The 25726-nt window shown below is 42.5% G+C and overlaps 8 protein-coding genes across 8 annotated transcripts; 3 read left to right on the top strand and 5 right to left on the bottom strand.

Annotated features, from left to right (window-relative positions):
* Positions 1 to 3593: 3593 nt before the first annotated feature.
* Positions 3594 to 4151, bottom strand: EAF01_006087 (uncharacterized protein; the record flags this gene model as incomplete). Its single annotated transcript, XM_038914341.1, has 3 exons — positions 3594 to 3650; positions 3721 to 3844; positions 3985 to 4151. The coding sequence occupies 3 exons, from the start codon at positions 4149 to 4151 to the stop codon at positions 3594 to 3596; spliced, it is 348 nt and encodes a 115-aa protein (XP_038770790.1).
* Positions 4152 to 4935: 784 nt separating this feature from the next.
* EAF01_006086 (uncharacterized protein) lies at positions 4936 to 5763 on the bottom strand (the record flags this gene model as incomplete). Its single annotated transcript, XM_038914340.1, has 4 exons — positions 4936 to 4962; positions 5023 to 5332; positions 5388 to 5628; positions 5679 to 5763. 4 exons carry the CDS (start codon positions 5761 to 5763, stop codon positions 4936 to 4938), a joined length of 663 nt encoding a protein of 220 aa, XP_038770789.1.
* A 528-nt stretch (positions 5764 to 6291) lies between these two features.
* Positions 6292 to 6961, bottom strand: EAF01_006085 (uncharacterized protein; the record flags this gene model as incomplete). The annotated part of the gene is made up of 2 exons (XM_038914339.1): positions 6292 to 6840; positions 6896 to 6961. 2 exons carry the CDS (start codon positions 6959 to 6961, stop codon positions 6292 to 6294), a joined length of 615 nt encoding a protein of 204 aa, XP_038770788.1.
* A 574-nt stretch (positions 6962 to 7535) lies between these two features.
* Positions 7536 to 11143, top strand: EAF01_006084 (uncharacterized protein; the record flags this gene model as incomplete). The annotated part of the gene is made up of 3 exons (XM_038914338.1): positions 7536 to 8390; positions 8446 to 8894; positions 8953 to 11143. 3 exons carry the CDS (start codon positions 7536 to 7538, stop codon positions 11141 to 11143), a joined length of 3495 nt encoding a protein of 1164 aa, XP_038770787.1.
* A 1181-nt stretch (positions 11144 to 12324) lies between these two features.
* EAF01_006083 (uncharacterized protein) lies at positions 12325 to 14308 on the bottom strand (the record flags this gene model as incomplete). Its single annotated transcript, XM_038914337.1, has 5 exons — positions 12325 to 13478; positions 13550 to 13797; positions 13851 to 14006; positions 14064 to 14178; positions 14233 to 14308. 5 exons carry the CDS (start codon positions 14306 to 14308, stop codon positions 12325 to 12327), a joined length of 1749 nt encoding a protein of 582 aa, XP_038770786.1.
* Positions 14309 to 17751: 3443 nt separating this feature from the next.
* EAF01_006082 (uncharacterized protein) lies at positions 17752 to 20083 on the top strand (the record flags this gene model as incomplete). Its single annotated transcript, XM_038914336.1, has 8 exons — positions 17752 to 17927; positions 18001 to 18080; positions 18153 to 18257; positions 18309 to 18358; positions 18420 to 18800; positions 18915 to 19072; positions 19153 to 19864; positions 19934 to 20083. 8 exons carry the CDS (start codon positions 17752 to 17754, stop codon positions 20081 to 20083), a joined length of 1812 nt encoding a protein of 603 aa, XP_038770785.1.
* Positions 20084 to 21259: 1176 nt separating this feature from the next.
* EAF01_006081 (uncharacterized protein) lies at positions 21260 to 22279 on the top strand (the record flags this gene model as incomplete). The annotated part of the gene is made up of 1 exon (XM_038914335.1): positions 21260 to 22279. One exon carries the CDS (start codon positions 21260 to 21262, stop codon positions 22277 to 22279), a length of 1020 nt encoding a protein of 339 aa, XP_038770784.1.
* An 867-nt stretch (positions 22280 to 23146) lies between these two features.
* Positions 23147 to 24729, bottom strand: EAF01_006080 (uncharacterized protein; the record flags this gene model as incomplete). Its single annotated transcript, XM_038914334.1, has 6 exons — positions 23147 to 23207; positions 23260 to 23338; positions 23417 to 23612; positions 23667 to 24188; positions 24252 to 24359; positions 24418 to 24729. The coding sequence occupies 6 exons, from the start codon at positions 24727 to 24729 to the stop codon at positions 23147 to 23149; spliced, it is 1278 nt and encodes a 425-aa protein (XP_038770783.1).
* Positions 24730 to 25726: the final 997 nt, after the last annotated feature.

The following is a 25726-nucleotide window of genomic DNA, read 5'->3' as shown; positions in this document are numbered from 1 at the left end:
TGCAGTTCCAGCCTTGCTCTTTCCTTGTTAACCGCGCGACGCTGATGCTAGGTAGGGTTTGGGGGTGGTTGAGGTTGGGGTTTATTAATAAATTGAGGTAGGTATGTTTGTTGATTAATTGGGAGGGATGAATGGATGGGTATAAATAGATACCCCTCTCCCTACCTACCCATATATCTAGGTATACCTACCTATATATATCTTCATTTCCATTTCCATTTCCATTTTCATCAAAGACATCTACCCACCTCCCTCCCTCCCCCGTAAACCTTTTTTCATTTCTCCAAATCCCATTCCCCATTTCTAGATTCTAAATTCTACACCCCCCAAATCCTCAATTTCCATGTATTTAGGTTATACCTAGGTACCTATGTAAGGACGTGCGCGCACAGCCTCTAGCCGGTACTCGCTCCCGGTGACTGAAATCCGGAGTACAGTATTATAAATACCGAATCCTTCCTATAAGGCTTAGTTTATGTGCATATTTAATTCTTTAATTAACCAATTTGATCTGATCCTTTGGGAAGTTTTGGGAGCTGGAGCTGGAGGGTCTAGGTATGGATTGCTATTGAGGGGTTTTGGGTTGGGGGGTGAATGAGGATATAGGATTTATGATGTGTATTAAATAATTAATCGTACAATCTGCCAGAAGAATCGGATTAAAACTTAAAGAGTGATGGGCTGAAGATCATGTATGTATGTATGCATATACCTAACTTATATGTATAGATATCTTGGGTGCCGGCGGAAGAGGGTGTATTGTGATTTGATGTTGTATGGTGTGTTGCGGATAATTACCAGGTAGGTCTAAGGGTAGGTATTCTATTTATGGGTTTGGGCGTAGGGAAATACATTTATTAGTGTGGAATGATTCGATGTGAGAATTTTGTCGCTAGGTATTTATTGGGATAGTCGATGACTTTATCTGTGATTTGGTAGGGGGTTTGGATTCTGGTCGTGTAAATGTGAATGGGTTGTTGCTATATTGTTGTTCTTTGAGTTGGAATGTTCCCTCGAGAGCTCGGTTGTGGTTGGGATAGTGTTGGAATTGGATAATTGATATTTTAGGTAGGAATTATCATTTACCTAGTATTAAGAATGAAGTAAAGTCCATTTGTATCACATAATGTACCTAACCAAGGATACCTAGATAGAGCAAGTTGTGAATATACCGAAGAGGCACAAGCAACATGTGCGGCGAAGAAGGCATAGAATGAAAGCGGATGAGCCAAATCCGAGCCAGAACAAAAAGTAATACAGGCAGTCAATTTGCCAGTACTATATATAAGAAGTATCACTGGCACAATTTGTTTATCACAGGTTGCGGAAAAGTGACTCCTTTAGGAGGGATAGACCTCGAGGTAGGTTCTGTGGAGGTAAGCTCGCATAGGTCTGGCGTCTAATTAGCATCAGCCATTATGTCCTATTTTTGGTATTCCTTGTACTTTTAGACCATGATCTTCCTGTATTCAGTGTTAGTTTTAATTAAGGAAAAATCTGGGAAGTCCTAAAGGTCGGGTAGTTGGCAGCAATGTAAGGAGATAAGAAGAGCTCTTTGACTATGGGAAACGCTTTCTAACAGACCATGATGCAACCCTGTGACTATACTTAGAGCTTCTAAATAGCTGGCATGTTGCTATGCGATCTTCGAATCTTTAAAATTGAAGTAGTGATGATGGAAGTCTCTGGGGCCTAATTAATAACATATTCTGGTCGTCGTGAGAGTAGAACTCGCCAAATCTAAATTCAGGGCTATAAGCTGTTGAAAAAGATATAAATACAGAGACTAGGTTAGCAGTTACAGACGGTATGCTGTTACACTGTGCAACCTATCGATAGTGTCAGGAAAAGCACAACGCTTTGTAGTCATGGTTGCAGCTTGGAGGATGCGAGTACAGAGGACGATCATGCTATCTGGATGTATGCGAATAAAGACTTGGGGGTAAGCGCGATGGTCCGCATAGGTTGCATATTAGTAGTTGTTCTCGAGATGTGTTTTGAGTTGTGCTGATACTATTCAGGTGGCCGCTTCGATGTTGACTTTGAGGCCGGTAGCGTTGACTGGATTGATTTCGACTTGTTCACATTGAATATCTACCGATGGCGAAACAATGAAAATTGCATCCTGAAGTGGAATATAAGGAGAGAGCTCTGTGATAGGCAAGCGCGAGATTTACTTGGCACTTTGTGCTCCGTTGAATGACACGTAGCATGAGCCATTGTAGAAAATATTTGCCCCAGTGTCCAATCGTCATTCTGTTTCCGTGCTTCAATGTCTTGAGGGAAAGGTTCCGATAGAGGTTCGATCTCTGGTGATAGCTACTCCCAAGTTGTACCTTCAATTTCAACAAAGTTTATCGGTATAGCGTGCGTGGCTTTCCTAACTGATGATGTTCCCTGGCTTGAATCGATATGGCCTCTGTCATACTGATGAAGGGTGATACTGATGAAGGGTGTCAAGTGTACAAATGATCACCAGTGTACAAAAATTCCAGGGGCGATTGAGTTCTGGTAATCACAAGAAACCTTGTGGCATGCTGTTTTGGTGGAACTTAGGAAGGACCTCATAGACTGCTAGGGGGCCGTCTCCTATAGGAATTTTAGTTCGATATGGGTTATCTAATGGGATAGCCACAACAAACCGCAAGACACTCTCGCTGTCCTACATCCGCCCCAGATTCCGCGGCTCCAGTTACAAGATCTTCCTAAGTCGTCTCGATATAAAGTGTTTCCCTCTTCCACTCCTCGCAGACGTACTTGATAGAGTTCACACGTACTAAACGCACGCCCATCCCAAATTCTGCTAATTTCCTGACTGCCGAAAGTCTCCGACAGGAACGCAACTGCCACCACCATCATATGTTGGGTATCACACCCTGTATGGATCTTTTATACAGGACAATCACGGCGCACTCGCTTTCCGCATTAAGTGATGTTTTAACATTCATTTCTTGACGATACGTATCCTGCTCGCGGGTGAGATAAAACTCGGTGACTGTCATCTAAGATCTGTATAAAATCGAAATCAATAGTCAGAGGCCTTCGAGATCTTCCCGGCGATCGATTATTTTGGCAAATGAACTGTTCTGAGCCGATTGAGCTTTCCCTTGTAAAGAGCAGTTCGATATGGAATTTGCGATGAAAAAGAATAAAGAAGAAATTCTAATCCTCGGAGATGCTCAGAGATTACTACTGTTCGTACATTACGATAACCACTAAGCCAAAGTGTGGTAAAGCGATTGTTCGTTGCGCTTTCATTCGTGAAAAGCATTTCTCGCATTTATAATGATCCTTCACAGCATAATCGGTATACATAACAATGGAGTTTTATCTTTTTTTCATTGAGCATCCGTAACTACTAGATATTTCACTAGTGTCTAATACCAGCTAATTAAAGAGGTAATATGATATCTCATCAAATCATATTGTTTTGTAGTGATCTTTCCATTCCTTCCTCCAAGGGTATTGATCCATATCTCCAGCAAAAATCGTGCGATGTCATGTCATAAAATGCATGCATGCAAATAGTGTCATATCGTGTCATATCCCATTCCATCCCGTTCAAACCATTCGCCAACTCCGATGTAAATACTCTAATGAGCACTCATTGCACCCATGCTATCGTTCTTGGGTCCGGTCTTCTCCATTGACTGCGGGGTAAGGTACTGTTAGTCTTTGCTATGGTAAAATGTATGCGCACACACGAATGGGTAAACATACGGAACCGTGTTGTGCCTCTCCCTTCTCGAGAATGGTCTTGATGATATCATCCTCAACCTTGGTATCGAACTCGTTCACCAATTGAGACTCTGAAGCTTCATCGTGGGAACCTTGAGCTCCGTGCCTAGAGGGTTATTATGTTAATTTGATGATCAAAGGAATAGTTCAAGGCTTTATAGATGGTGTTCTGATGTAGAAGAAGGTGTTGATGTGAAGCTGAAGCTTGACATGGAGTGTGGGGTAATGATGAGGGAAAGAGCTTACTTGTGTGTAACGAAGACCTTGAAGAGACCAACAACTTGTGCAAGAGGAATGCTCTTGTCTCCCTTCCACTTCTTGAGATCTTCCTCGGAGTCTACAAAGACAATGAAGTCCTCATCGGTCTTGGTACCCTTGTAGTGAATCTTGGTTTGGGATCCTGAAGCCTTCATGATTGCGGTTGTATTGTTGTTGAAAGAAGATGTGGTATGTAGTTAAAATAATGGTTGATGGTTGATATTCGTGAAGTTGTTTGTTTGTCTGATATTTTGGTATGAAGAAGGGAAAAGTTGTAGAAAGGGAACGCGGGCTGGTTTTGTAGCTCAATCAGATTGAGTCAATTTGTTGGCAGCTGCACTTTTCGTTCCTGGCGTGGTTTCAACCCCTCATTATTATGACGTCACATTCCAGGTTTCATTCTAACCTGTCATCTCACACGACTCCTTTTTGACCACTTGGGAGTGGGGACGACTGGGTCTCATAGTTTCATTACTTCTTTCTTATTTTTGCTTGGAATGGTGAATCGTATGGATGAGCTTATATGATTTTTAATGCGTGTCATACACTCGTCGGCGCCATCCGTTTGATTACATTGGCTTGGGATGGGATGGATGGTGGGGTCATGAATAATAAAGGGGGTGCTACGTCACTGCCAAATTAGCCATTTACGATGGATGGATGTATTTACCAAATATAGCACAATTTTCAAAGAGAATTGATTTATCTCATCGTAATTCAAATTATGATAGCAGCCTCAAGAAATAACGCGAAGTAGTCTGGTTCGTTGGCCATCTTCGCAATTAAGCCAGCGTAAGACACACGTATTTCTAGATGCTTCTCTTCACAGGTCCAACAGTGCTTCTTCGATGATTCTCCTTTCCACCGCAGGAAGTTGAGACATCCTGTGTAGAGACATCTTCCATCATGAACGATTACATATGAAAATGAGCAAATATCTTACTCGAGGAGATATTCTCGTGTCCACTGTTCGTACATGTCAGAACCAATTCAGCCCATAGGATATGCTACCGAGGAAATTCTCACAAAGTCTATGACATCCTGCGCAGATTCAGGGCTGGGTTCTGATAGCCATTCTCTTAACTGCTTTTGCCCATCCGTTGTACTAGCAGTACGAGCCAGTTCCGGGACACTGTGACAGATATCGCTGAGCACATTTCTCGTATGTTCCGTCATGGTGTTACCGACGTGGCTAAATGGCAGAAGCTCATATTGAGCATCGACTCTTTCAGAGGATGGAACGATACAAACTTGTCTCTGAAAAGGTTGCACTATTGAGAGGATTTGCGGGACGGACATTAGAGGTAGAATTGGAATCTTGAAAGTGGACATCAAGCTAAAGTTATGTTAAAAAGAGCCATGTTTCAGTTATGATTTTTGACTCCAAATACCTGATTTGAAGATTCAAAAACTCTTTTAAGCCATTGTCTTCGTTACCGTCCTTTTCCCGAAGAAGAAAAATAATACCTACATTGCGGCCTCCAGTTTGGTGATAGAGTCTCTCGATTCGGGCGGACAGATTTGCGATGGGTTGCATATCTGATGAAGAAAGCAGCAGGACCCTGAAAAGCTCCTGTTCGCCTGTTTTGCTCTGCATTGGGAGTGATATATCATGGGTGTTCAGAGTCGTTTCTATCTATATGTCAGTGTTGGAAGCCAAGGATCATTTCAAACAACCCGACCTTTCCACTTTGGCATCTTTTCCGTCAGTAAAATGGAAGGCAATGAGGCCCATTGTTGTCTCTTGCGAAGTGATGAACAGAACATCGTTATTTTGTATGGGCCGTTTTATCAGCGTCATGCGTTATTTGAATGAGAATATTCGTACTGTTGCCTCCTAGGAAAGACGAACCTTTCTTAGCGCCATATTGGGAAACAACGAGACCTACGATCTACGAATTTTAGAAAACGACATTACAATAAAAACCACCTCAAAAAAAGTAGAAAGCACATGATACTTCTTGAAAGGTTTACATTTGATGGGTTGACATATATCTGAACATCTCAACCTTCTTTCTACATCATCCGGGAGAGAATGGATGAGCTCGGCGTACTTAAAGCTCCCATTTCTCCTACTTTGTGGACTTCCCTCCCCTTATTTTTATTTCTACGTGAGAAGTATACGTCACTTGCCTCCACAGCTACAGATTCCTCAGCATCCATCTTCCTCCTTGCATCTCTACTCATGGAATAATCTACATGTAGGTGCCAGGTGCTCCCCAAACGCTTTGCTATATATAGAAGGGGTGCTCTCCACCCTCGTGCAATTGTTATGTTCTGCAATTCGACTGAAATTCACGATTTCCACATCAACTTTTTCTTTCCATTGGCACTCCGAATTTCCTCCAACATCTTTTCAAGTGCTTCTACACGCTCTTGTTGCTTCTTCTGTGCTTCCTCTAATTCTTTCTGCCGCAGATTCAATTCCTCTTCGACTTTTTGTAGCTCTGCCAGTTTTTCCGCGTTCGAATCGGGTTTTGACTGGGTTTTGATATACTCGTACATCAACAAGCTTATGGCAACCGAAAGAATAAATGTATCGCCGATAACATCAGCAAAGAGATCAACAGCTCTGGTTTCCGTCAAAGGTCTAAATCTCCGTCTCCAAACGCTAATATTTTCTTGATTGTGATGGTGTGCCTTTTTCGCAGCCTCTTCCGCCTTGGTCTGCTCTTCTGTCTTTACAGTTGGAGTCTCCGCCTTTTCCCTGGCTCTCTTTTCGGCTTGTTTGTCCCGTAGCAGGTTTACCTGAATTCTCATATTCCATTGATGCATTGCTTGTCCACCTCTAGCTGCTATCGCTCGGAATCTCTGGTGCTCATGCGCCTGTCTCTTGATCCAGTTCTTAGAAGTGTTAGCATCCATCTTTCGAAATACAATATGGTCAGTCGATACATACTGCACCATACTTGGAGATGTGCCTCACGAAGAGGGATCCTAGTTTAAATAGAGGAAGTGCGACCATTATGATTGATTAGGGATCTTAAATGAGACTTCTATACTGCAGTTGCCATTGGCATATCGAAGTAGTAAGATTGACAGTTAATGAATTGCCATTGTAATGTGAATGTAAGCTCAGCCAAATATCTATGGATTAGATCCATAAATCCACTTCGAGGCAAGATATTGGGTAAGTACCCAGCAGGTAATTGAACTTAGTCAGCCTGGTTATTTTTTTGAAGGTGCCGGAGTGGATGGTGTAAGTGTTCTACCTGCGTTAGGTAAGCAAAGGTGGAAGGTTTTGTGGCTTTGTTGCTGTATCAACCAAAAAATTCAAGCTTGTTCCCGCCCAGACCAGCAGAACCCTTTCTTCGAGGCTGTTTACAATCAATTCGCATAACTACACGAGCAAGAAAAAAGTACTTTGTTTCTACACCCATCTTTTTTGATCTTATCAGCCTCATCATATTCACTGTCTTTAATCAGTTGATAACATTGACAGTAAATTGCTAAATACCCGAGGGAGAATGTGCTCGGGCAACAATTAAACCCCAACTGTAAGTCACAATTCTGCTTTCAAAAATTATACAACATTGGTCATGGAGGAAGTGAACATCCACACATTACCTCAATATTGGACACCAAAAATCAGTGTGGTAGCATTATCAGACGCAGAAGAAGCCGCAAAAAGACAACGACCATCTTTGACTCAGATTTCCGAGTTTTCCAATAGACATGGCTCCATGTTGGGACAATATCTCTATGGTCATCCAGGATGTGAGGACAAAGGGCACTTGGAACTTCGATATCCTAAGCTCAGATGGGAAATAATACCGCTCGAAATAGAAATCATAGATATCATAGGATGCGTTCTATCTAGATTCAGCAGCTCTTCCGCCAATTGTGATCGAACGTCACCGAAAAACCAGCACGCTGTATTATTCTTTACTAACTACCGTACTATCCAGGCTTATTGTGCTCACGACGGCACCGAAGTGAAAAAGTTTCATGAAGTGATACAACTAGATCTCGAATACAGGCGCTTGCAGGCCAACGAACAATTCAACGGACAAACCTACGAACAGTTCACGAAAACAGCTTTCGAAAACATTCACCGTTGCCTCATCTGGGATCAAGAATTTCCCTGCAACGAGGAAATGGACGCGTTATCACCCAGAGATGTCAACACGAATATTTGTGCGAAAACAGCGGTGCAGAAAACAGCTCCTCCAACCAAGCTAGCAAGAGAAAAGGATCACCCTCCACCACCACCTAGTGAGGTACCGGAACCACCTTGTTCGGATCGAAAAGATGGATCTATATACAAGACCGGCCGTTGTCTTGGGAAAGGTGGATTCGCTATTTGTTACGAAGGTCAACTCAAAGGGACGAGGAAGAAGTACGCCTTGAAGATTGTCAAAAGCCACATGTCACAGAAGAAGATGGAGCAAAAGGTCAGCCCAATGGCCTTTAATAACAGTAATATCGTGAACTAAACCCGTGTGATAGTTTCAAACCGAGCTTCAAATCCATTCAAAGATGAATCATCCAAATATTGTTCGGTTCTACCGAGCCTTTTCACACGATCAATGCACTTACATAGCTATGGAACTCTGCCCTAATGGTTCGTTAATGGATATGGTCAAAAAGAGAAAGTATCTTACGGAGCCGGAAGTTCGTTTCTACACCGTCCAGATTGCTGGAGCTATCAAATATATGCATGCAAGAGGCATAATACACCGCGATCTGAAGATGGGAAACATCTTTTTGGACAAGGATATGAACGTTAAGATTGGGGATTTCGGACTCGCAGCATTACTCATGTCGAATAAGGATATGGCAGCATGCAGAAGGACAACTCTATGTGGAACACCAAATTACATTGCGCCTGAAATCTTATCCAAAAACAATGGTGGACACGATCATGCAGTTGACATATGGAGTTTGGGTATCATTATGTGAGTCAGCATTTCGTAGTTCTAAAGCGTTCTCCATAACTGACCTGATATACTTCAGTTTTGCCATGCTTACCGGAAAACCTCCATTTCAGTCTGCTACAGCCGATGAAATCTATCGGCGTGCAAAGGAAAGAGAATATACGTGGCCACAACATTTCGTCAGTGCCAATATGATCTCACCAGAGATTCAAGATTTGGTATCCACCATGTTACAGGATGCAGAAGAACGTCCACACCCAGATATCATCGTGCAACATCCATTTTTCACCTGCGGCTGGATGCCCCAAGTTGAAGAGATGAGTGCCGATTTACTAGAGGATCCTCCAAGGCCAGATCAATTCCTTTCAGTCGTTGTCAAGCCTGGCAAGCCGAATCCATACGCTCGAAGCCTCAAGAAGTTATGCATCAAATGTGAAGTTGGTCCTTGGACTCCAAAAAAGCAGTATACAAGTCTTTACAAGGAGTGTGCTTTAGAAGAGAAAGCCGGTCTTACGCCTAACGTGCCACTCGCCGAGGGTATTGTCTACCGTCCGTACTCCGAATATGTCAGAGAGCAAAACCAACAAAGTGTTGAAGAGAAAGCTGCCACTCAGATGGAGGCATCTAGTACAGTTGTGGATTCGCTCGTTTCCGATATGGCAGAGTCAAATCTTGCACCGTTAGCCAAAAAGCCCCTCTCACAAAGAACCGTTTCTCAAAGAGTTGCTAGTCAAAGCTTTGCGGCACAGCAGCGCATCAAGGATCAGCCATTAAATACCGCTTCAATCAGAGGCGCCCTTCCTCGACGACCGCTCCAAAGAGAAAACAATACTAGAGAGCCTGCCAGTAACACAACCGAGATCAAACCTCCCCGTAGTATTCTCAAGACCAAAACTATTCCATCTGTTCCACAAATCTCTTCCGAAGCTGAGGGGCGCCTTGCAGCTGATTTGGTGGACGAGTTGCAAAAGGCGGAAGAGGAACGAAAATCACAGGAACTCAAGAAAAAACAGTCTACTAAGAAGGTTGTTTCGCTATTTTCACCCCAAGAAAAATTGGAGTGGTTACCAGGTAGCAAGCCAGACCACATTCTCGAAGCCCTACAACGTCTCCAGGTGGAGTTAGACCGAGCTTTGAATAGTAGATCCATTGCAGCCACTCCGAAATCTAGGCCCACAACCCCTGCTATAGTTGTGAAGTGGGTAGATTATACCAACAAATATGGGCTTGGATATATTCTCAGTAATGGAAGTGTGGGTTGTGTCTTTAGGGAAACACCGGCTGGTTCTCCAGAAAGTGAGGATAACGTCATCGCTCCTTCTTGCATTGTTATTCGCGACGGAGAGAGGCATCTCGCGAATCGAACCAACAAATCGTACGTACACAGGCATCAGATTATTCCAATTTCTGGTCCCAATGTAGAATTTTATGAAAGCAAGGGTGAGAGGGGAATGATCCGTGGATCGGTCCCTGCCAAGACTTATAGAGTTGCTGAGAGTCCCGAGGGTCGACCCGGCAGACTCCCTCTGGGTGTAGATTCTTTTGATAATCGCAAACGAGAAAAGATTTGTCTATGGAAGAAATTTGGCAATTATATGTTTGCTTATGGTAGAGATGCTGAGTATCCTTATGAATCATGGACGGCTGGTCAGAATCCCGAGGCTACTGTCAACAGTACAGTCATCACGTTTTATCAGCGATGGGGAGATGTTGGCTGCTGGGGATTCAGTGACGGCCATTTTCAGTTTAACTTTCCCGATCATACTAAAGTTGTCCTTTCAGCGGATGGATTCTGGTGTGATTTCTATCACCTTTCTTTCGAATGTGCACGAGAGCTCACAGAGAATGGAACGCTTCCAACGACTGCCCTTGATGAGCGACAACATCTCTCCTATCCTCTGCAAACACTTCTTAACTTCATGGCCAAGCCGTCGAGGGCAGTGAAACCCACTTCACGCAAACGTCCCGATATTGATCCAATGATTCAAGGTCTTCCTCAAGCAAATGACTTTAGAAGAAAGGTTGAATTCATCAGATGTGCAGTCAAAGAGTGGGTACAAAATGGTGGTCTTGGAATCAGCGATATGGAGCCCAAGACACGTTTACGATGGATGGGACATCGTGAAATATACGACGATAAGAAGCTCAAGCATGTTTGGACTACAGTTGGAGGGCGTCGCGGAGACGAAAGACGAGTTGCATGGTATGATCCTCGCAATCCGCAGGAAGTAATTTTCGATGCCGAAGTTAATGGGGTTATGGTTGAATGATTTGGTCTTTGGCGTTTTCCAGATTACGACGAATTTCAGAATTCAGCATTAGCTGCACGGTTACGGCAATATCATAAATGATAATATCGCTGGTGCGAATCAGGAGTTCTTGGGAGTATCAATTGATATATTGAGAAATTTGGGGTCGATGGCATTCGTTGTGCAATACATGCACGGCGTTATTCATTCTCGATCATGAATAAATTTCTTATTGCTGCATTTTTTCTTGCGTCTCATTCATCCATCAAGTTCAAATACCTCTTTGCATGCATAGCATCTGGATTGGAGTTTTGCGTATATCATAAAAATTATGAAGTTTGATGAGCAAGCGGGGCTCTTGCTGGTGCTTGTCATTGGCTTTTGGCTCCCTTTTCCTATTTTTCAATTTAGCTGAGCTGATAGGTTGTTTTCTCGTCGGCTAATGGGAGGGCATTTCATTGTAGGGATGGGTACCTTCGCCCGGAGAGTACTTAAATACTAAATTAATGGCATACATAAAGCGTACTACATGATTTATCTGGTGCGATAGTGTTGATGGAATCAATGATTCCTGGTGAAATGTGATGAATTATTTGTGTTGTTTTTTTGTTCGAGAGAATTCGGGTGTATTGATTATACCAGCTTGATTGCAATCGTCGTAGTGAAGAGGTGGGCAAATGCAGTGGTTATCGCCGGTGAGGGAAATGAATTATGTTACAAAGGAAGAACACAGAAAAATTCCTCGAATAATCAAAGGGGAAAGGAATCGATGGTCGAAAATTAGAAAAGGGAATGGAAGAGGTAAGCGAATTAACAGTGCTTTTGATTGGTTATTAGGAACATCATAAAGGGCCAGATACGTCTCGATTCGACGCCTAGAAAGGGAATTAAATTGAGACGCTTATATCATGATTCTTATTTGATTATGATAAAAAAGAGGCAAAGTGGACATTGGAGAAGCATGAGGCGGGAAAGAATAATTCAGATAAAGATCGGATCTAAAAGCGTTTGAGAAAATGAAATGAACAGTGTGTCTCTTCTGTCCCCTGATGTTGTATCTATAGACTCTCTGATTTTAGTGATATGAGTGGTATCGTCCTGTCCTGCAATTAAATCCTTCTCGATCGCATAGCATCCAAATCATGAAGCTCCGCCTACCCGTTCACACCGAGAACCCCTCTCCGTTATTAATATCAAATCCCTCAAACACCCATTCCCCATCTTGGCGCATTCAAAATGAGACCCATCAAACACCCCGAAATGATACCCGTAATCGGCAACGTGATGATCCATCCCATATAAATCCATCCCACCATTCGCCAATTAATACTCTTTACATCCCCATTCACAAGTCCGACTCCAACTGTAGCTCCAACGATACATTGGGTAGTAGACACCGGCAATGCAAGCCGGGTGGCCATAATAACAGTTATAGCAGAACCGAGCTCCATGCAAAATCCCCGAGAGGGAGAATGCAGTGTTAATCGATTGCCGAGATTGCGCATGATGTTGTATCCGTATGTCCAGAGACCGATGACGAGAGCACCGGCTCCGTAACATAGAATCCATTCTGGTACAGGTGACTTGGATTGGATGGAACCGGTATGCCAGATGAAATAGATGGCGGCAAGAGGTCCAACGGCGTTGGAGACATCGTTGGCTCCGTGAGCAAAGGATGCAGTGGCGGCAGTTAGTACTTGTAAGAATGAATAGGTGTGCTCGGCCTTGTTGTCGTAGTGCGTTGCGCGGGCATGCATGGCTTCGAGATCGCCGGTAAGAATAGAGGATTTCTTCTGTTCGGCAACGACATCGACGGAAACGCCGTGGAAAAAGATTCGTTTCGCTGTGGCTAAGAATGTTTTAGGTTCATACCAGGGTTTTGCCGATGTGGTATCTTCATTTGTGATGACGGGAGTTGCTCTTGTCTCATCTCTTGTTGAAGAACCAATATCCGAAGGAGCAGGTGAAACAAATGAAATACCATGCTTTTCATCTGTATCCTCGTTTGCTTTTGATTCAACATCATCACTGGGTAGAGTCCTAACATTATCCGAGCCTTCGGCATCAAGCTCTGCGCGCGTCTTATGCCCTTTGTAATAATTCTGGATGATCTCGCGTCCAGAGGTGTTAGGAGGAACTTCTCCACGTCGAAGCAGCAATGGGCCTTGAGGAATATGCCACCAGTAAAGTTGCCAATCGTTGAGCACTAGTTTTCGGTACAGGAATGGGAGGAGGAAAATAGCAGATAGAAGAGCGCAACCTATAGCGGTACCGAAAATCACACCCACGTATTCGCCGGGTCCCCATGTTTTGACGGCTGCTGATGCGGAAGCGGCGCCTTTCCATACAATAAGCACTTTTTGACAAAGAGTTAGCTAGGTTTCCACAGGTCTCACTTATGAAAGGAACTTGGGTAATGCGACATACTGGTTAACAAGCCCGTGGTAAGTCCAAAATAGAATGGAATACTAATAAGTGCAGCGCGCACTGGATCCTTTCGTTTCATGACACCGTACTTTGTGACCAAGAAGAGGATAGCTGCAAAAGCACCAGCAATCCCTGGTGCGATAACCCAGGCTGCAAATACCTGTGATACTCCATTCCAGCCCCAGTTAACTCCATCTCCTCCTATCGCTGCAACACCTACTCCTATCACCCCTCCAATAATACTATGGCTGTGGGATTGCTTAGTGAGATGATTGATAACTTGTATAAGGATCATACTTACGTAGTGGAAACAGGAAGACCTAGCCTTGTGGCCAGAGTTAAATAAAGAGAAGAAGATACTAGAGCACATGTCATTCCCAACATCAAGACAGACGGTTCTGCCTCGAAAGCCTTAGTTGAAAGAATTTTGCCTCGGATAGTGTCTGCAACACGAGCACTGAAGATTTATAAGAATCAAAAGGGTTGGTATAGCAAGAAATTAAGACAAACTTACCCAACACCAACAGCACCACCAAATTCCATTACAGTAGCTATCATCATAGCTTGCTTCATCGTCAACGATCTGGAAGAGACGGATGTGGCGAATGAATTCGCAACATCATTTGCACCTGTTTTGGGTATCAGTAACTGGTTTAGGAGGGCTGGAAATGGGATTACGGCACCGATGTTCCAAGCATCGAGGAAAGCAAATAACATGCCAATGGCAAAAATGTAGTCAAATTGTTCGAGGACTGCCATCTTAATTTTAGATATCAAGCTCACAGAAACGAAGGTTTGACTTTTGTTGTTGTGATAGCAGCCATATCTACGGGAGTCTACAGTTATATATTCACGTCCCAGAAATCCAGAACTGATATTCAATATGCCGCATCCCAAGAACATAACGATTTTGGTCTCTTGGAAATCTCCTATTCTTCTTGGTATTCACAATCATCACTGTTGTTGTGGACCTTCCAAACTTTTCGTGTTGGTTTTTATCGATTCAACATTGTGATACGGACGAGATGGGATTGATTCCAAGAAATCCCAAGAAGTCAAGATCTTGGTATAGGAGTAGCGAGAGCCTGAGAAGCACTACACGTGGAGGTTCTTAGCGATCTCATTGGAGAGCCTCACTCCATCCTACCATTAAGTCTTTGAGGCTGTGACTACAGCGTAGGAAAGCTTTATCTAATACCTAGAATTCAAATCATTGCTTGAGAAAAAATGATTTGTGCAACAGACATGTGCGATGAACGGGGCTCTGATTGGCTGAAGTTTGAAAATTGTGGGTGATGTGGCTGAATGCCGAAGCGTTAGAAAGTGCTAAATCCTCATGACAGTCGAACGAGGAATTACAGTAGATCCCTTCCAAAGCAGTTCAGTGAGGGGTTGCGCTGTCACGCCGTCTCCCCCAATTTGTGAGGACCTTTGGATTTCTCACGTGACTCGTGACCACATGTCAGAACAGACGTAAACACTCGCAAGAACCTTGGGGAAGATGAAATGTCTATACTCCAGTCTATTTGTATTGCATGTGACAAACGCTTCATTTTGAAAATTGGGCCTCTTTCATAATGATGAAAAATCAGAGAGTGAAAGCATGACTGATTGACTGACATCCGTCGCAATTCACTTCTTCGAATACGTCGGACCTTCTTGCACACCACACACCCACTTGGGCCGCAGGCTTTATGAGATATGAGAATATGATACATCCTGCTCCTTCATATCGCGATCGGAATGTCGCGCGCAGCAAGCGATTACACGGTACCTCTGATATTCGGTGTACTCCGAGTAATTTCTCCCGGAGTGTCATGAATTGGCCTTCATGTTTTTCGTCGTCGATTCTCTCAACACTTGTTTATGACTGAAAAATGGTCATTTGCGCGCTTCATAAGCAGGAAGATATACTGATCACAGTACAGTACTGTCTCTTCTAGCTTTATTGCAATCATTGTACTTCAATTGTCTTGGGTTGCTTGATTTTATGTATCCTTGGTGTCTTGAGGTTTTTGTTCTTGAGCTTGAACTGGTTATTTTTCGCGCCTGCAGTGTACACCCCACATTTTGAGTCCGTCCGAGTGACTTCCGATAAATAGGCAGGCTCGAGGTAGGTACATGGAGAATCGTGGCCACCATCGAATGATATCAAATGAAGTCATGTAGTCATTCCTAACCACTCTTTTCAAGCAAGTGCTTTCATCCGCCTTGGTGCGACGAATCTTTTCCTTCGGCGCTTCCAGAAACGGATGTACTTTGAGTGATACTAGCACAAACAATCATTGAAATTGATAGGGCTTTTTGGATTATACAGCTCTGATCATCTGAGTTTGTAGGTCTAAAGTATCAAAATGTTCTCGTTGCATTGACTGAGTTGCAGAGATTTTCCAAGGCAACGCTCCAATATATATCTTCTGTCATTGGATTCCTATCAAGGACCTTACGATCCATCATACTTCACGATCTAGCACAATTATACACTCCATCGGTCTCTAAATTCTTACACAAGAAGTCGGAAAAATATACTACCATGCTCAAAGCACAGGAACCAAAATGCTAGAGACTTTCTAGACTGATGGTTTATATTCGAGCCGCTAAAATCTTTCCAACGGTAGTACCGTTTTTATTATTATTGACGGCAATTTATATACTCAGCAAAAACGGTGTAGCTGCAGCGCCCACAGATTATTCATGCAAAGTGTTTATTAGAATAGATGCTATGGATACAGTGCTTAGTTAGTGTTGGAATTTTATGTTCAATGTGCATATCGTGTATGCTACGCAAAGTGGAGTTGTAACTAAGATTTGACAATTTAGCATATACGGTAGGTGTACTACAGGAGTATTAGCAGTGTCATTGATGGTGTATTCATAAGAATTGGTGCAGTGGGCTTCACTCTCACATGCTCTATTCTTGACAATGGGAGCGAGCTTCAATTAGACCTATGGTAACGTAAATTTGATTGTTCCTTAGCTATCAACCAGCGTAAGGAAAGGAGAAAATGGCCGTGCGAGAAGTTTAAAATCCTTCCATGGTTTGATATGGCGTAGCGACGAGCATGATTTTCCTCGCTCCGAAAACTATTGCACATGATCTTGTGTTGAATGGCAAAATAAAAAAGCAGTGGGCATGAATGTTCTAGATGTGCAATATTGTACACTACATTGGCTCTGAGACGTAGAAGTTCGTATTGTGCTGTCAAGCGGTTTTAGTGATAAAAAGGACAAAACTTAGAAGTCTAAGTGTTCGGAAGATATCCTTTCCACATGCACAGCTTCATGAAGTTTGGAAAGGTTCATATCCGATTAGAAGAGAGCTGAGAATGGATATTCGTCGGTCTGTATTTCCGCGATGTCGTGCCAACGTGCCACAGCCTCTATCGACGGCAACTGGCATATAAGGGTGGCCGGCCTGCAGTCGTTGAATTTCTTCAAGATTCGTGATTCATTTGAGATTACGCGTTCTTCTGGCTCATGACTTGAGTAATTTTTCAGGGACATAGCACCTACTAAATTGTTATTAAGTCGACCTGTTCTTGCACACATTTTTCAAGGTTATCCGAAAAACAACATTCATTGCAAATGTAACGTTTCCGCAACACACGGAGATCTTAGACGACCGCATCGGGAGATCGGTCGAGTCCACAGTAGGTGTGAGTCAATCCATACGTGGTTGGAGACTTTTGCATGGTACACATCATTATATCCTTGGAGAACCCGAACGTACCCTTCTTTATACATTAGCACTGAAAGCTCGCATCGCCGTTGAAAGAGGTTGGCGTTTCTGACACATAATAAATCTACGAAGTCGTCATTTTGAATCATTCTCGTGTGACGAGGGCAATCCCGAGGTTCTTGTACCATTAAAGACTTTCTTTTTTGAACTAGCTATGCAATATCGTATCTATTGTTGTATTCAATTATTTCGTGTTACTCGGAGAGAGATGTAACTCGTGGGTATGGCATGTTCTAATATCCACTGCATTTATGGATATGGACGCAATCTTTTGCGACATCCGTTTGGTCGACCTTCATCCTTACGACCGAGGCTGAAGTTCCGATTTGTTTTGTATTCTGCTGTTTGCTCTGCTTGAAACTTCATATATGAATGGTTTTGTAGGTACGTATACTCTTCCTTGAGTTTATGTCGTACTATATTTACTCTAAAACTTTCACCGCAGAGCCTTCAAAGAGCGATAATGATAATCAAGCACTCGCATGTCCCCTTGGGATTGCTTGCATGTTCTATCTTCATCACCTATGGCAATGCTCAGTATTTTCCCATAACGGGGGTGACAACTGGTATCAACTCGAATACAAAGGCTCGGCCTTTCAGACAAGATATCGAAGATTTGCAGAATAACGTCCCACAATGGTAAGCTTCCTTACAATAGATGTTTTGAATACGCATCATTTTACCATTCAGTTGTTGATTTCGACGTATCAAGGTCGCTATATATTCAAGCTCTTCTTGCCATGCAAGCTGCAAACGAATACACTGATGGGCTCTCCTACTTTCAACTGGCGGGTGAGTAATCTCGAATACTATTCATATGAGCTCGATGGGCTCGAAATTCTAAGCGTGCAAAATCACCTGCAGTATTGACCTTGAGGTTTTCTGTAGGTATTCACGGTCGACCATATGTTGCTTGGGATGGCGTAAATCAAGCGATCGCGGCTCCAACCACCGGGTATTGTACACATGGTCAGACAACCCAGCTCTAGATCTAGGAATAAGTGTTAATATGCAGTATAGATTCGGTGTTGTTCACTACATGGCATCGTCCCTACCTAGCACTCTTCGAGGTAAATCTCCCTGCACTCTCACGCTGAAAGCAAATGACTCACATTTCGTCTCTAACTGTAGCAAGTTCTCGCTAGCTATGCTCAAACTATTGCAAAAACCTATATATCTACGCTTTATCCTGCCTACCAAGCTGCTGCTGATAACCTCCGCATACCTTTTTGGGACTGGGGTGCTAGCCCTAGCATGCCTAGTATCACCAATGTCGCCACTGTCTCTATCGTACTCCCCTCTGGCGCCACTGCCTATGTAAACAATCCGCTCTTCCGTTACAACTTCCAGAATAAACCACTCAATCAGCAACAATTTCCTCCTGGGGACAGTGATGGTTATATGGCACAGTACAATTGGACGGTGAGAAATCCAGATAACCTAGGTAATGGACAAAGTGATTTCAACGCTGCAAACACGAATTTGCAAAACGCAGGGTTGGGAGATCAAGTGGTAAGCTTTTTTTTTTTTGGTGACGTTTTCTTGGGCTCTGTCTCGTGAATTACATGGCGGCATAGAATCAAGAATAAGAAAGAAAGAACAGAATGCTGATGAGAGAGATGATAGTGGACAGCAATCATGAAATCGAGCAATTTCAATAGCTTTGCCACGATGGCAGTTTCGGGGGCGAGTATAGAGTCACCGCACGGCGCGGTACACGTTCTTGTGGGAGGTGCTTATGGGCATATGTCCTTTCTGAGCTATTCTGGATTTGATCCTATATTGTAAAAGCCCATCTTCTCTTTCCATTCATATTGAGATTCCCTATCTATTGAAAGTGATACACAGCGGCTGACCTGGATAGCTGGCTCCACCATGCGAACGTCGACCGGGTTCTCTCCATGTATCAAGCCATTAATCCTTCTACATTCATCACGGGCTTAATTGACTGGTATGGCACGTACACCATCGTTCCTGGGACCATCGATACAGCCTCCTCTCCTTTGAAGCCCTTTGCTATCACTAGTTCCACCTTCTACACATCGAATTCTTGCAGATCGATGTCGCAATTTGGATATAGTTATCCAGAAATTATGGATTGGAATATGACAACTGCACAAATGACAAGCTATGTAGCAGGAAGAGTAAATACATTATATAACGCCGATGGAAGCAATTCAAAGATCAAGAAGAGGAATTTTGAGAGTCGAGAACTTTCCTCAGAAAAACACAATGAAGGACCAAGCACGAACAAAACACTACGAGAATGGACCGCAGTACTCAGTGTCTCTAAATTGGATCTTCAAGGCCAGCGGTTTATTATTCGACTTTTCTTAGGCAAGATACCAGAGAATCCGGAGGAGTGGGGAAGAAGTGAAAGTTTGGTAGGGAGTCTAGTGATTTTACCTCCGCCGGGTGCTGTTTCTAATGATGCGACGAAAGCATTGGCCTATGATGAGATTGTTATCCTAAGGGAGCCTACTATTGGAGGTAGTTACAAGGGGCATGATGGAGATGGGAATGGAGAAGGGACAGAAGAATTCTTGAAAAAGAACTTGAGGTGGAGAGCACAGCTGGTGAGTTTTCTCTTTGAATATTTCTTTTTGGTGTCGAGTAATTAGGACATTCTGCTGAAAAACTTCAAGCTTGACAATACGCCATTAAATCCAACTTCTTTATCTACTCTCAAAGTTGTTGTTGGCGATGAGGTTGTGGCTATGCCGCTTGATATCACTAAAAAGCCTGTTTACGGGACGAAAACGCTACATCCTGATATCGTTGTTGGTGGGAATTAACTTGATATGGTTATGATATTATTTTATACCTTCTTTACTGGCCAGAATAACGCTATTAAACAAGTTTAAAAGGAAATTATGCGTCCATAGCAAAGAGAGTGAAGGAAATCGCGAGACGATATAGTATGACAAACAGTTCCTCTTACGATGCTTCAGCTCACCTCAAATTTCACCTACAAGCCTCAAATCTTTCGTAATCCGCGATTCAAACTCAATTTTTAAGACTTGCAACATATTACTTTTAAATAATCAAAATATATTAAATCCCCACTTCCGTATTACGTTTCATTGTTTAGATGTGCAACAAATTGCAAGGGGGAGACTTAGGCTCTTGAAGTTCCCCAGCGAGAAAAAAACGAGTCAATTCAGATATGCAACATTGAAAGATTTTGTCAGTATTGCCGACGATATGTAATTTATGATGAATCATTAGAAAAGTGGGATGGCTTTATTTATGATTCATTCTTCTTTGCACGTCCATATCCGCTTCATTTTTCCCCGTACCTCATCCGCTACACTGCGGGCCGCTTATATACATCAACCGCACTCGCGACCGACAGAAAAAACCGAACACTAAAAATTTACACCTTAATTAAAACTTTATAAATAAACAAATATTCAAGATAACCTTTTCAAATCTCTAATAGTAATTATTTATTAGCTAACAAGTTTCACCAGATAATTTAAAAGGATTTAAAATACAAAATTGAATCAACGTTCAATTTTGAAAAGATTCATTTTCAGATTTTCGCTTATTTTGTAGGTTTAGTGTTCGGTTTTTTCTGTCAGTCGCGAGCCACATCAACCACATTACCTACTAAGTAAGCTATGACGATGTCTTGTTCGTATCATACGAAATACAAAACCTTAATAGCCTTTGAATGCGTTTCAAAATCGTGCCGACAGCCGCAGCAGTATGGCTGAGTTAGCTGAGCTGATTATTCAACAGCCGGTAGACATATCGACTTTGTTCTTTCCCACGTTGCGGGGAAAAGGGGGCGGGCCGGAGTCAAGTGCTCCTTTCCGCTAGCGGGCTATCGATTTACCCCAGATTATTAGAATTGAGATAGATTCTTATATGTTATATCAATCTGAACGCAAGTATTTTATTTTCAATTCTCAGAGCATCTAACTCCTTATTTTAAGTCCAACAACAATTGCAAAGTCACTCTCAACATGTTGGGAAAAATCACCATCGAAGACCATTTCAACCTCCCCGAATTCGCCGAAAAGGCCAAATGGTGGGCAGGTCTCTTCGCCGTCGACGCAGAAAAGCACGTTCGAGAAATCAGTGATGTGAAAAACATACGTCTCGAATATGCCGACAAACATGGCGTCGGCTTCCATATACTCAGTTATACCGCACCTGGAATCCAAGATATTGTCGATCCAGCTGAAGCTCTCCGTGTTGCTGCTCTGACCAATGATTACATCCACGAGCAGATTAAGGATTATCCGGATCGTTATGGATCTTTTGCCGCATTACCCATGCATGATCCGACTGTGGCAGCGAAAGAGTTGAGGAGATGCGTAACCGAATTTGGGTTTAAAGGAGCGCTAGTCAATGATAACCAGATCGCTAGTGATGGCGAATCGATTGTTTTCTACGATCAACCCGAATGGGATGTTTTCTGGCAAGAGTGTGTGGATCTGGATGTTCCCTTTTATTTGCACCCTAAACAGCCTACGGGAAAGGTGTTTGATACGTTGTGGGCGGATCGTAAGTGGTTGATTGGGCCTCCATTGAGTTTTGCGAACAATGTTTCGTTACATTTGATGGGAATGGTAGTGAATGGCGTCTTTGATCGAAATCCTAAATTGAAGGTTATTGTTGGACACTTGGGGGAACACATTCCTTTTGATTTGTGGCGTATAAATCATTGGTTTGAGGATATCAAGAAACCATTGGGAATGCCGATTAAGAAGAGCATTTATGATTATTTCCGCGAGAATATCTGGATTACAACCAGTGGACATTTTTCGACGTCGACATTGAAGTATTGTATTGAAGAGTTAGGGTCCGATCACATTATGTTTTCGACGGATTATCCATTTGAGTGTTATGAGGATGCGTGTACTTGGTTTGACGGGTTGGACTTGAGTCCCAAGGTCAAGATGGACATTGGAAGGGATAATGCCAAAACATTGTTCAAACTTGATGGGTTTAAAGATCAGAATGAGGAAATAAAGGATTGAGGGTGATATTAGGGAAGTTGGGAAAGAGGATGAGAATGAATGGTTGGTTCTGGCCTCAGATAGTCGTAATCTCGACCGGTCTTTTTGTATATAACTTTTGGGAATTATTACATGGAAATTAAAGCAGTTGAACTTTTTTGAAGGAGTGTTAGGCTAGAGTCAAACGTGGATCTCTTTGACTCAATAGGCAATCTATTTTTAGGAATAGAATCGATATCATTTGAGCCAACTCAGCATTTGAATGATGGGTTGTTGCCCGAGGAAGGGATGTGTGAGAATCCGAACAAGTTGGACATTGATCGGGTTTATTGTTCTTCCCTCATCCGTCTTTTTGTATCAAATCAATGCTAACATACCTGTCATAGACTATATGGCACCCTCTCATCGAAGACGCGAGTTTTAGCAAGGTTTTCCAAGGAATAATATCTGATCATTCCGAGTTTGATGAACCCCAACACGGAGACACTCATTTTTCTCCAAGTTGATGCATATTTTGGGTCCTTGTGAAACTCCCTTTTAACTTTGTCGTCCTGTTGTTGTCAAGTATTTCGACAACAGATACAATGTCACTCTTGCCAAGATAAATTCTCCTACATTATAAGCAGAAAGACTCGCAAAAAGTTGGTTGCACAGTATGATAACATTATTAGACAGCGAACAACTCTAGATTTCAGAACTATCTAGTGAGTTAGAAACATTCTTTATGTGGATATAATCGAAAAATCAAAAGATCGACTATATGCATTCACTAGCCCAACACCAAAACTCCGATACTAAATGTGCCTATGTATAAAATGAGGAACGCATTTGGAGCCATCTATTGGTTATTCCCCTGCCAAAAGATTCCAAGAAATGCATCTTTTTCATTCAAGAAACCTCTCCTCTGACTTGCGCATAATTTTTTAGGACATCATCGTGCATGTCATATCTGTTCAGATGTTAATGGAGGTTCGTCTGATCAAAGCAAATAGATGACTTACGCGTTCATTTCTTCAATCGTCAATTTTGCCTTCTCGTCCGAAACTGTGTATACTGCTGAGTTGGTATTACTTGAGAAACCTAAGATTTGCAGACGGGTTAGCTGTTGTTGCTGAGATAGGCGGAGATAGAAATGTGCTGAAAGTTAGGCAAGCTCACCAATACGCTCATTGATGTTCTCTCGTGCCTTTGCAGCAGCCGCTTGTACCCGGGTTGCACGGGGTTTCCTGACTTGCTCATAAACTTTCAAGGCCTCTTGCACATCGCCGTTGAAATGTTTGTCGCTGAAAACAATGCCAAGAGCTGCTGCATCTTCGATGGCCATGCATGCTCCTTGACTTTGATCTGGCATCATCTGTAGTACTGATTAGTTCCAAAAGTGCTTAAAGCCAGCTTGGTCACGACTTACAGGGTGAGCAGCATCTCCTATGACACAAGCATTGCCTTTTTGCCAGTATGGATAGGGTTCGTGAATCCATAATCTCCAGGGAGCAACATCTTTTCCGATTGACAAATGTTTGTAAACTTGGGGGTCCAGATCTGGGAAAGGAGCCAGAAGTTCTTCCACTTTTCCCTTTGCACCCCATGCCTGGTTGGAATAATCGCCCTTTTCTCTTGGAAAGAAACAGTAATAAGATAGTAGTTTACCGCCATTACAAGGTGAAAGAACAATCTTGTAATGGGTGTTCAGACCTCCCCAGTATTCGAGTGCACTATTCTGCGAGTAATCAACCAGACCAAGCTTCACTGCTTCCTCGGTGTCTACATTGGCATGGAGACAGCTGGCATCGGCCACTCTCCTCTCAACTTTGATGCCAATGAAGGAACGAATTGCGGATCCAATACCGTCAGCTCCAATGACAACGTCATGTACTGCAGTATTTCCATTTTCAAATGTAATAGTCCCGGTTTCAAAGTCAAGGCCAGAGCACTACCAAAGTATGGTCAGTTAAAAAGGTCCAAATCTAGTCTCAGTCTAGTCAAGTATGTTTACCTTGTGATTGACGAGTAACTTAGCTGGCACTCCTGGCTTTTCTGGTTCAGCTACAGCACTATCCATAAGCATAGCGTGCATATATTGCCTGTGAAACATGTTGTAAACCTATCACAACCACATCAGTCCCTACTATCTCAAGCTTTGATCAGTGTTAGGAACTTACGTGTCCCCATTTCTCTTCATAATCGTCGAGATCGTACACAGAATCAGGCTCTCCAGTTTTCCAATCACGTCGAATCAGCTTCTTCAAGATGACAGGATCTCCCTTTTCAACCGGGACATCCCATTCATGTAACCATTTCGTGCCATTAGCAGCGCAAGATACTGAAGCACCAACTTCTCCAGCGTAATCTGCCCGTTCGTATATTGTGACCCGATGTCCAGCACGACGCAAAGCAATAGCAGTACTCAAACCTCCAATTCCACCCCCTACTACACCAATATCTAACGACCTGAATCCGGGTTGAGCGGGCATTTTTGTTGTGAGGGGACTAAAGCTTCTAATCTCGCTTTCTAGAGCCGGGGAGAAAACGAAAGGTTTGTTTCTTGGTAAAGATCCTAAGTAAGAATATATGAAATTGGTGGATAGTAGCCGCTCGCTAGATCGATATGTTCAATGAGTACTTTAAATCAAGGATGTGTAAGTTGAGCTGTGATTTGATTGAGTGATAGAAGTATGTTGAAAATTGTGAATGGATATATATATGGTCAATAGCTAAGGGCTAGTTTGGATGTACAAATCCGGTCAGATTCTATCGGATATTTCGTTCATTTTGATGACGGATTTTATATTTCTATTTGAATATAAAATAACGGAATTTATATAATATATATAATATGGTTTATTAATAAATAAATTATATTAATATGCGAATTACTTATTTTACATATAAAGTTCGTTTATGTATAACTATATACTTTTTTTATTTATATTTTTAAAGTAATTCACTTACTAATATAATCCATTCACTAATAAACTATATTATATTTTACTTTCTTTTATTTTATAAATTTGAATGGATTTTATGATAGAATTGGTATATAAGTAGAAAAATGAAAATGAAAAATCATCTTTTTTTTTAGAACAGAGAAGTACTACCGCAGAATCTGCTGTAGCAAAAAAAAAAAGCGGAAAATTCGATGGATTCTGACCGGAATTGACATCCAAACGAGCCCTAAAACGGTGCATATCAAGTAGTGTGAATAATCGATAAAATGTATCGTCAAGCCTCGATGCGGCCCGATGCCATCTGGGCTCAAGAGCCCCAATGATTGACCGAACATTGGCTCTAGTTATCGAGGATCTCCTATGTGTTTGACATTGCCGACACGAGAGAAAAAGAGCGGTTGATCCGACACGCAGCGGAATGTACCCAGCTAGTTCTATATTTTGTTGACAACATCCTCTAACCCCACCTGCCGATCAGATTAATTGCTTATAATTGGAGGAAGATAAGCGACCCACAGCTAGA

Source organism: Botrytis porri (genome assembly GCF_014898465.1).
Source record: "Botrytis porri strain MUCL 3234 chromosome Unknown BPOR_007, whole genome shotgun sequence".
In the NCBI taxonomy this organism is placed as follows: Eukaryota; Fungi; Ascomycota; class Leotiomycetes; order Helotiales; family Sclerotiniaceae; genus Botrytis; species Botrytis porri.
Note: the sequence above shows the minus strand (reverse complement) of the source record. Positions and strands in the feature narration are given on the sequence as shown.